Source organism: Schistocerca nitens, chromosome 2 (assembly GCF_023898315.1).
Source record: "Schistocerca nitens isolate TAMUIC-IGC-003100 chromosome 2, iqSchNite1.1, whole genome shotgun sequence".
NCBI classification, from domain to species: Eukaryota; Metazoa; Arthropoda; class Insecta; order Orthoptera; family Acrididae; genus Schistocerca; species Schistocerca nitens.
Window position 1 is genome coordinate 251,416,582 of NC_064615.1, and position 11,849 is coordinate 251,428,430.

Genomic DNA, 11,849 nt, shown 5'->3' on the forward strand with positions numbered 1-11,849 from the left:
AAGCAGTTCAGAATCCTGAGCATTTATGTGAGAACAAGACGCAGCAGAAGCGTCAAAGTTTTTGTCAGGGCCAGTCGGAAGACGTGAAAGGGCGTCCGCATTTCCATGTTGAGCTGTCGGACGATACATACTCTTGTACTGGTATTGAGACAACAACAAAGCCCATCTTTGCAATTTTTGGGCAGTTCGTATAGGAACCGGTTTAATCGGATGAAACAAGGACTGCAAAGGCTTGTGATCCGTTACTAAGTAGAATTTTCTGCCATACAAATAGTGGTGGAATTTGGTGACACCATACGCAATAGCCAAAGCCTTTTTTCAATTTGTGAATAGTTACACTGAGCTTTGGACAACAGTTTTGATGCGAAAGCAATAGGCCAGTGTTTATCACCAATTCTGTGCGAAAGCGCTGCACCAATTCCGTAAGAAGATGCCTCAACTTGCAACACAACTGGCTTGACAGGATCAAAGTGAACTAAGCATGTATCACTGAGCAATGCAGCTTTAAGTTTTTAAAAAGCTGCTTGGCATTCATCTGTCCACACAAAGGGACATTCTGGCGACGAAAACGATGCAATGGAGCTGTGATCCGTGCAGCATTCGGTATGAACCGAATATAATAGTTCATTTTCCCCAAAACTGACTGCAGTTCCGGAACACTGTGAGGAACTGGCAAATCTCGTATGGCTAACAAATGCCACTGAAGAAGATTACACCTTGACTGTTTATGGCGTTACCAAGATACTGCATTTCAGCCTTTAAAAAAATTACTCTTTTCCAGCTACACTTTAATCCTGCATCAGATAACACACGAAACAAAGTACGCAAATTTGCATTATGTTCTTCAGGTGTACGACCTGCTACTACAGTATCGTCCTATTAGTTTGAACAGTTGGACACTTGTGTAGTCAGCTGTTCCAAATACCACTGGAAAATGGCGGGTGTGGAAGCACTGCTAAAAGGAAAACGCAAATATTTAAACAAGCCCAAATGAGTATTCACTACACACACTTTTTGAGATTTTTCATCGAGCGGTATTTGAAGATAAGCGTCGCACAAATCAGTTTTTGAAAAATAGCGTCCAGAGCCTAATTTGTCCATGAGATCCTCCGGGTGTGGCAATGAATAAGTATCAATGACAGTTTGTGGGTTAACTGTAGACTTAAAGTCAAGACAGAGGTGAATGCGACGTAAAGGTTTGTGGAGCAAAACCAGTGGACTTGCTCATTGACTAGCTGAAATGGGTGCAATAACTCCGTTATCTTGCAAGTCTTTAAGTTCAGCAGCGACTTTATCCCATAGTGCAATGGAACAGTTCTGGCCTGGAAAAATTTTGGCTGAGCATTGTCTTTCAGTATAATTTGTGATACAAAACTGTTAGCTTTGTTTAAGCCTTCAGAAAAGAGTTCCGGGAATTCTTTTAGCAAGCAAGCTACACTGTCTTTTGCATTTAATGCAGACACTGACAACACATTGACATGAATGTTAAAGCCATACAAATCAAAAGAATCAAGACCAAATATGTTCTCACACTCGCGTGATTGTAGCACTCTAAAAGTCACAGTTTGCATTTGTGAGCGATACATGGCAGGCAAAGTACATATCCATTACAAGCCATCAGTTGTGTGCTAGTTTTAAACAGTTGTGGGGAGCCTAACAGTTCATATGTGTGACGATTGGGCAATGTGACAGAGGCACCCGTGTCCAAATGAAATTTCACAGGTTTCCCACAAGTAAGTAAATGAACAAAAATTTTATTTGACTGCCATATCACTGAAGAAACTCCACGCTTGGTAGTTTTGCTGATGCCCATTGCAGACTCTGAATATACTGCATTAATGAAATGGGCCTTATGACTAGAACTTTGTGAGTGCGCCGAATTCTTATGTTTGCTTCATTGCAGACATGCGGATTGCACATGTCCTTTCCTAGCAGAAGGGTAACACTGAGCTCTGCGGGAGGAGCAATCTTGTCATTTGTGCCATGTATAACATTGAGGGCAAGACTTAATTCTGTTCGCCTGTGTAGTCGCCCGTGTAGCGAACTGGCAAGGCACCGGAATCGTACTGATCTAGTATTAACACTACCTGCTAAAATGGTGGATCACACTGTTTCAAAAGTTGTTCTTTGAGTTTGACATCAGGTACACCGATCACGATCACATCACGCAACATAACATCTGAATACAAAGCACCGCAAGCACATTTGAATTTGCATTTCCTTGTCATACCTTGCAGATCTGTTACCGACTCACGATGAGTATGTTCTGACCGTGTTTTGCAATTTAAGAATTGATACCTAGCTGCTAACACATTCACTTGTTGGTCATAATAGTTAGTTAGCGAAGAGATAACACTGGCGTATGCAGATTAACGTGGAGTGGCGTTAGGAAAGAGTTTTTGAATTAATCTGGACACTGCACTTCCTACCGTGGATAGCAGGTAGGGAAGTTTCACAGTACCTGCAACATTGTGGGCTAGTAAATGTGCCTCGAACTGCGAGAGCCACTCGAGCCACTCCTCTTCTTGGTCAAAAAACTGTCGAGAAGATGTTATAGCAGCTGCAGTAGGCGGTGCTTGCTCTGTCGGTCGTGTCAGCGTTGGTCAGTAGGTACTGCATCATGTTCAGCAACGTAGATATTTGCTGCACCTGAAGCATTTGCATTAGCTGTGCGGCATCTAAAGGCCGGTTCCCACTAGAGCGCGGCAGCGCGGCGTGCGGCAACGGCAGCGGCAAGCATGTGACCAGGTGAGGCGAAACGTATATGTCCGCCAAAAACTCGATTCACTGTAAGTAATCATTCACGTAAAAAAAGATGTGAACTGTTTTATAATCTGCAAGTATCACATATCAAAACAAAACTGAATCATTCTAGATTACACCGAAGATGCCTTAAAGTAAAAGGCGAAACGCGTGTTGAATCAGTAAAGTTCACTGGAGAAAGAAAAAAAAGTGTTACTTACCAAAGGAAATAATCAACAGCTGTAGATATTTAGTAAATTACATTTTATGACATACCAGCAAATTAGTTTCGGTTTAACTTCTCATTCCACATGCTATTAAATGCTGTTTAAAACAATTCATCTATCCCTTCTGAAAAACTGTAGTTACTTTCATATCTCGGTAGATAAACAGATTAAGATATTTATCATGCGACGAAATACATGACTTTTCACAAGTTATCGTTTGCAAAAAAAACACGTTTCGATTTCTTGAACCGTTTACGAAATTTGCGGTTGATACAACCACACGGTTTACGACGAGCAGGACGAAGTGCCGGTCGCGCCGCGTGCAACCCGCGCGCGGTCACGGCATAGCCCGTCCGCCGACATGTCATGCAATATCTCGAGAACGGTGATAGCTATCGATCTGCTCTCACCTTTAAAAACAATTTCGATATGTTGACTAAATTTCATACGCAATAATGTATTACCTAAAATGAACTGTACGCAAAGTCCACGCAATGCGTTTTTACCTCTGCACACTCATTCAAATTTCGTGTAAAGGTTTACGTAAATGCGATACAGCAAGTAACCACGACGAATATCGAAAAGAAATTCGGCCCTTTATCGAGAGAAGATATCAGGCTGTAACATGCCCAAGAATCAAATTTTTCTATCGAATAGTTTCCTTGGAATCGGATGATAAGTATTTCATAGCTGCCGCCGCGTCCGCGCCAGCGGTTCGGCGAAAGTTCTTGTGGCCCGGGGTTGCGTACCTGACGTCACGCTCAGCGCGTTCTGTGATTGGCGGCGCGCACCTGGGGCGCGTCATGCGGCAGCGGAAGCGGTTCGACATGGGCAAACCGCGACGCAGAGCCCGCCGCGCCTTGCCGCTGACGCCGTTTCCATGGCAACCACGCCGCTGACGCGCGGTTTTGACGCGCGGCAGCCCTAGTGGGAACCGGCCTTAACGCTTGTAGCTGCGGCGCCTGAGCAGCAGGTGGACAGGTGGAGGGGGGGGGGGGGGGCACATGTTGGAAGGCACAAATGCAATAAAAAGACAAAAATATGTACAAAGAGAATTTCCTGCAACGCCCACCTGAGTAGCAAAAACGACAAGAAACTGTTAAAGCAATTAAGCTCTCCTGCAAAGTAAAGACCAGAGAGAACTGAGGCGCTAGCACAATGTTAACTAAAAGTTCGTGGCCGTCGGGCATTGGGTTCGGAGGATTCTCGTCGCCAGTTGTTGGGTCTTGCCCAATCGTCTGGCTGTTGCCAGAGTTCTTTATTTAAACTCTGTTTTTTTTTTCTTTCCTAACAGTCACTGTCACTGTTCATGTCAATCATCTTGTGTCTCAGTTTTTTTAAGTGTTCAGTATGTACTCCATTTAAGCCTACTGAAGTGGTGTCATTCACTAATTTAAACGCTAATGTTGTACCTGCTGTTGATAAAAAAAATTAACAAAACGCATTGTTTTCTTTTTTCTGAAGTCTAACTTATGCCAGTGTAGTAGTGGACATTCTATGGTCATGGATTTTTCCCTTCCTCACAGGACTTGAAGAAGTTCATATCTCCGTACGAGCACTGTGAGGACCCAGTCAGCGAGTTCAGTCAGTTGCTGAAGAATGAAGGTTTCCAGGTCCTCCGCTGCTACGTGGCTCCGCAGAGGGTCCTCTTCCCGAGCAAGGTACAGCGCAGAGGTGAGCAGCTACTTTACCTCTCATGTGGACCAACGTCTCATAAACAATGCAATATACGCATCTGGGTAATGCTAAGTATCAAAGGCGGGCCAAAAATGTTAAGCAGATGCTTTTTAGACCACCTGCCTCAGAAGCCATTGTGGCAGACCACTTCATAGTCAATGAAACTTGGGTTTCTCTCTGTGTATAAAATGTTCAAGCAACATACGGGAATGCGGCCGTATGAAGTCTTTAACAACTGCTGATATTGTAACAGGTGCTAACCCTGTAATTATCAAGGCATAAATGCAATGGGAGAGCGTTGCGAAAGGACAAAGCACATGTACACACACACACACACACACACACACACACACACACACACACATTATAAACACGAGTGCCACTACACAATAAAAGACAACCAATGACAGAGGTTATCGACAGTGAATATTCATTATCAACAGGTGAGGTAGCAGTAACAATGTCGCCCTGTCATTTGACTAGTAAGCAGTATAGCTATGGGAGTACGAGTGCACTCTTCATTGTTGCCAGGTTTCTACCTCCACTCCCCTGTGATGTCATAAATGATATAATGCATTGTTGCCACATTTTCCTCCTCTCTCTGCCCGTCACTCCCTGGTATTACAGAGCAATTGCCCTGTGTATATAATTGCAGGAAATTCACTCCTATCACGTCCCTGTGGAAGTAGGGTAGAGTTCTGCATTGTAAAATGGCGTAGAACTTAAATAATGCAATACCCGTGGTCTAGGGGTAGCGTCTTTGATTCATAATCAAAACGTCTTCGGTCCCGGGTTCGATCCCCGCCACTGCCTAAATTTTGATAAATTATCAGCATTGGTGGCCGAAGACTTCCGGCATAAGAAGTCAGCCTCATTCTGCCAACGGCCTTGTCAAAGAGGGCGGAGGAGCGGATAGAGGTTCAGGGCATACTCTTGTCCTAGGGGTGGGAAATTGCCCCTAAAGGCGGAAGAATCAGCAATGATCAACGACATGAGGATGCAGAAGGCAATGGAAACCACTGCATTAAAGACACGTAGCGTGTATCCACAGGACATGTGGCCTGTAATTGAAGAAGTGTCATGATGATCTCTCCATTGGCAAAAGATTCCGGGATAGTCCCCCATTCGGATCTCCGGGAGGGGACTGCCAAGGGGGCGGTTACCATGAGAGAAAGATTGAATAATCAACGAAAGGATAACGTTCTACGAGTCGGGGCGTGGAATGTCAGAAGCTTGAACGTGGTAGGGAAACTAGAAAATCTGAAAAGGGAAATGCAAAGGCTCAATCTAGATATAGTAGGGGTCAGTGAAGTGAAGTGGAAGGAAGACAAGGATTTCTGGTCAGATAAGTATCAGGTAATATCAACAGCAGCAGAAAATGGTTTAACAGGTGTAGGATTCGTTATGAATAGGAAGGTAGGGCAGAGGGTGTGTTACTGTGAACAGTTCAGTGACCGGGTTGTTCTAATCAGAATCGACAACAGACCAAGACCGACAACGATAGTTCAGGTATACATGCCGACGTCGCAAGCTGAAGATGAACAGATAGAGAAAGTGTATGAGGATATTGAAAGGGTAATGCAGTATGTAAAGGGGGACGAAAATCTAATAGTCATGGGCGACTGGAATGCAGTTGTAGGGGAAGCAGTAGAAGAAAAGGTTACAGGAGAATATGGGCTTGGGACAAGGAATGAAAGAGGAGAAAGACTGAGTTCTGTAACAAGTTTCAGCTAGTAATAGCGAATACCCTGTTCAAGAATCACAAGAGGAGGAGGTATACTTGGAAAAGGCCGGGAGATACGGGAAGATTTCAATTAGATTACATCATGGTCAGACAGAGATTCCGAAATCAGAAACTGGATTGTAAGGCGTACCCAGGAGCAGATATAGACTCAGATCACAATATAGTAGTGATGAAGAGTAGGCTGAAGTTCAAGACATTAGTCAGGAAGAATCAATACGCAAAGAAGTGGGATACGGAAGTACTAAGGAATGACGAGATACGTTTGAAGTTCTCTAACGCTATAGATACAGCAATAAGGAATAGCGCAGTAAGCAGTACAGTTGAAGAGGAATGGACATCTCTAAAAAGGGCCATCACAGAAGTTGGGAAGGAAAACATAGGTACAAAGAAAGTAGATGCGAAGAAACCATGGGTAACAGAAGAAATACTTCAGTTGATTGATGAAAGGAGGAAGTACAAACATGTTCCGGGAAAATCAGGAATACAGAAATACAAGTCGCTGAGGAATGAAATAAATAGGAAGTGCAGAGGAGCTAAGATGAAATGGCTGCAGTAAAAATGTGAAGACATCGAAAAAGATATGATTGTCGGAAGGACAGACTCAGCATACAGGAAAGTCAAAACAACCTTTGGTGACATTAAAAGCAACGGTGGTAACATAAAGAGTGCAACGGGAATTCCACTGTTAAATGCAGAGGAGAGAGCTGATAGGTGGAAAGAATACATTGAAAGCCTCTGTGAGGGTGAAGATTTGTCTGATGTGATAGAAGAAGAAACAGGAGTCGATTTAGAAGAGATAGGGGCTCCAGTATTAGAATCGGAATTTAAAAGGGCTTTGGAGGACTTACGGTCAAATAAGGCAGAAGGGATAGATAACATTCCATCAGAATTTCTAAAATCATTGGGGGAAGTGGCAACAAAACGACTATTCACGTTGGTGTGTAGAATATATGAGTCTGGCGACATACCATCTGACTTTCGGAAAAGCATCATCCACACAATTCCGAAGACAGCAAGAGCTGACAAGTGCGAGAATTATCGCACAATCAGCTTAACAGCTCATGCATCGAAGCTGCTTACAAGAATAATATACAGAAGAATGGAAAAGAAAATTGAGAATGCGTTAGGTGACGATCAGTTTGGCTTTAGGAAAAGTAAAGGGACGAGAGAGGCAATTCTGACGTTACGGCTAATAATGGAAACAAGGCTAAAGAAAAATCAGGACACTTTTATAGGATTTGTCGACCTGGAAAAAGCGTTCGACAATATAAAATGGTGCAAGCTGTTCGAGATTCTGAAAAAAGTAGGGGTAAGCTATAGAGAGAGACGGGTCATATACAATATGTACAACAACCAAGAGGGAATAATAAGAGTGGACGATCAAGAACGAAGTGCTCGTATTAAGAAGGGTGTAAGACAAGGCTGTAGCCTTTCGCCCCTACTCTTCAATCTGTACATCGAGGAAGCAATGATGGAAATAAAAGAAAGGTTCAGGAGTAGAATTAAAATACAAGGCGAAAGGATATCAATGATACGATTCGCTGATGACATTGCTATCCTGAGTGAAAGTGAAGAAGAATGAAATGATCTGCTGAACGGAATGAACAGTCTAATGAATACACAGTATTGTTTGAGAGTAAATCGGAGAAAGACGAAGGTATTGAGAAGTAGTAGAAATGAGAACAGCGAGAAACTTAACATCAGGATTGATGGTCACGGAGTCAATGAAGTTAAGGAATTCTGCTACCTAGGCAGTAAAATAACCAATGACGGACGGAGCAAGGAGGACATCAAAAGCAGACTCGCTATGGCAAAAAAGGCATTTCTGGCCAGGAGAAGACTACTAATATCAAATACCGGCCTTAAATTGAGGAAGAAATTTCTGAGGATGTACGTCTGGAGTACAGCATTGTATGGTAGTGAAACATGGACTGTGGGAAAACCGGAACAGAAGAGAATCGAAGCATTTGAGATGTGGTGCTATAGACGAATGCTGAAAATTGGGTGGACTGATAAGGTAAGGAATGAGGAGGTTCTACGCAGAATCGGAGAGGAAAGGAATATGTGGAAAACACTGATAAGGAGAAGGGACAGGATGACAGGACATTTGCTAACACATGAGGGAATGACTTCCATGGTATTAGAGGGAGCTGTAGAGGGCAAAAACTGTAGAGGAAGACAGAGATTGGAATACGTCAAGCAAATAATTGAGGGCGTAGGTTGCAGTTGGTTGCAAGTGCTACTCAGAGATGAAGAGGTTAGCACAGGAAAGGAATTAGTGGCGGGCCGCATCAAACCAGTCAGTAGAATGATGAAAAAAAAAAAGGGTTATTGTCTCTTGAGGTGAAACTAAAAAGTCTGAGATGGGGATCCTAGATGGCAGACCTGTGGGATACTTCTCCTATCTGTATCAAATTGTTCTAAGTTCAAAATTGTAAGAAATTAGAAAAGCCGGCCGCAGTGGTCTCGCGGTTCTAGGCGCGCAGTCCGGAACCGTGAGACTGCTACGGTCGCTGGTTCGAATCCTGCCTCGGGCATGGACGTGTGTGATGTCCTTAGGTTTGTTAGGTTTAAGTAGTTCTAAGTTCTTGGGGACTGATTACCACAGCAGTTGAGTCCCATAGTGCTCAGAGCCATTTGAACCATTTTTGAAATTAGAAAAGTCGTTTACTTTAAGTTTAAAATGATTGAAGTCCTCTGATTGTCAGAAATACACCTCGTGCCCTAACTTTAAAACTGTGTAGTTTACTGCTGTAACATCTACATATGTCAAACAATTGTCACAGTCGTGTGTAGTAGGATAGAAATGACAGAGTAAAGCACTTGTGTATAATTTGTTTAAACGTGCCATGCAGACCCACACACAGAACTCGCACCATATCACATCAGTCCACAGGTACTCGACACCACACTGCCCTCACTACTCCGTGCCCTGGAGCCATCTGCACTTGCTGCCAGTTAGTGGTCAGCTGCATGCTACTGTTGCCTGATGCAAGGTACAGTCTCATCTCTGGCCAAAGTGGACTATTTCAGCCTCACATGTCACTGCTCACAGAGTATCTACGATGGAACAGTAGTTGGATGCCATGTCAGTCTAGTATGGGATGTAGCACAGCTCAACAAAGTGCTAATAGCAGCTCACTGAGAGAGAGTGAACTGAACCTCCTCAGCTACCACATGCCTTTACTACTGTGTCCTGTAGACTCAAGGGGCTAATGGTGTAAGGTTGTATTAGAACCATGGGACTGAGTGCTCTGCATGATGCAACATGGTGTCCACGTACCTCACACACCACTTACACCTGTGCACGTCAGAGCTAGCAGAGTATTTGTGTCACTATTATATGTCATCATTTAGAAATATGGGTAGTTGTTAGTTACCTATGGTTTAGTTCAGTTAGTGCTCTCCCAACACAGCTGAGTACATGGTTTCACATTTATCACACTTGTCTCCACTCTAATTTTAGAACTGGAAAGTTTCTGACCTCTTAGTTGTATAGAATATGACGTTACTAATATTTTCAATTTATGATTTCTGTTTCCAGCGCCTGACATACAATGAAATGACAAATGTAGTGGGACACCTCCTAATATCGTGCCTGATCTGCTTCTGCCTGATGTAGTGCAGCAGCTAGACTTGGCATTGACTGAACAAGTCACTGAAGGACCCCCACAGATACTGAGCCATGCTGCCTCTAAAGCCATCAGTAACTGCGAAAGTGTTGCCAGTGTAGGATTTTGTGCACAAAATGACCTCTCAATTATCTCCCATAAAGGTTCAATGGGATTCATGCTAGGCGATATGGGTGGCCAAATCATTCGCTTAAACAGTGCAAAATGTTCTTCAAACCAACTAGCAAACAGCTGTGGCCGAGTGACATGATGTACTCTATAAGAATTCCATCGTTGTCTGGAAACATAAAGTCCATTAATGCATGTGAATGGTCTTCAGATCGGTTCAGTTGGGCCAGAACTCTCAGCACATTCCATGTTAACACAGACCACACCATCATGGAGCCACCACCAGCTCGCACAGTACCTTGTTGACGACTTAGATCCATGGCTTCGTATAATCTACACCACTACCCTATCATCAGCTCTTACCAACAGAATTCCGCACTCATATGACCAGGCCATGGTTTCCCAGCCCTCTAGGGTTCAATCGATATGGTCGTAAGCCCAGGAGAGGCGCTGCAGCTGACGTCGTGCTGGTCGTGCTGTTAGCAAAGGCAATCGTGTCTGTTTGCTGCCATTGCCCATTAACGCCATATTTCGCCGCACTGTCATAACGGATACATTCGTCGTACGTCCAAGATTGAGTTCAGGGATTATTTCACGCCGTTTTGCTTGTCTGTTAGCACTGACAACTCCATGCGACCGCCGCTGCTCTGGGGCCGTTAAGTGAAGGCCATCGGCCTCTGCATTGCGCGTGAGAGGTAATGCCTGAAATTTGGTATTCTCGCATAATCTTGAAGGTGTGGATCTCGGAACATTGAATTCCCTAACGATTTCCGAAACTGAATCTTCCATGCGTCTAATTCCAACTACCATTACACTGTCGATTCTGCATGACATAAGCTCTTGATGGGTTTCCAGAGATATGTGGTGTCAAATGTTTATGAAATTCATGTTCGACAACGTTTCGGCAGTTACCATTTCTACCGTCCTGAAAGAGTGCTCGCTAACCTCCAAGAAACTGACTTTGATTCGGATAGTATGCGAGTTAAGAAAACGTTTGCTGGCAGCATTGACGACAGGTAAGAACTCATAATGTGAACGAGACGATGATTTAATGCAAACCTACAGCCTTAGACCAATATTTTAAGGTCATATCAGCCATACAGTATTACATATATCTGTTGGAGACGTACTACTGTTCTCAAAAGTATCCGATGACCTGAATTACGTTTCACCTTACTTGCAGGCAGCTCACTTAACGTAACTGTCTTGCAGATCTGTTAATCTCGTTTCACTGTAGTCATCTGATTGTACAAAATGATTATCACAATTGACCACTAGAAAACACTGTACTATATGCCGATAGCTCCATATATAAGTGAATAACACGATACTACAAATATCAGGGAACATCTGAGTCGCCGTCTGGAGTGGCCGAGCGGTTCTAGGTGCTACAGTCTGGAACCTGCTCGACCGCTACGATCGCTGGCTCGAATCCTGCTTTGGGCATGGATGTGTGTGATGTCTTCAGGTTAGTTAGGTTTAAGTAGTTCTAAGTTCTAGCTCAGAGCCATTTGAACCATTTGAACATCTGAGTCAGTTCTTAATGCCTGTAAACTCAAAGGTATTAAAAAAAGTGACATTTGGCAAGTGTTACCGCTCTCATTAGTACCTGACACAAAGAATGAACGTAACAATAACACATCAGTCATTCTTGTATTCTCGTTTTATAAACGATTTTCTAATTATCTATCAACCATCGTTCACTTGGTGAGTGCTTTA

The 11,849-nt window shown here is 43.5% G+C and overlaps 1 protein-coding gene across 1 annotated transcript in view; it reads left to right on the plus strand.

Moving 5' to 3' along the window:
* The window catches only part of LOC126234958 (juvenile hormone acid O-methyltransferase-like), a 44,026-nt gene extending 34,674 nt beyond the window's left edge, over positions 1–9,352 (plus strand). The window contains exons 4-5 of the mRNA XM_049943696.1: positions 4,496–4,643; positions 9,246–9,352. Of these exons, the coding sequence (XP_049799653.1) occupies positions 4,496–4,643; positions 9,246–9,352 (255 nt within the window). The remainder of the gene's footprint in view (positions 1–4,495; positions 4,644–9,245) is intronic.
* Positions 9,353–11,849: the final 2,497 nt, after the last annotated feature.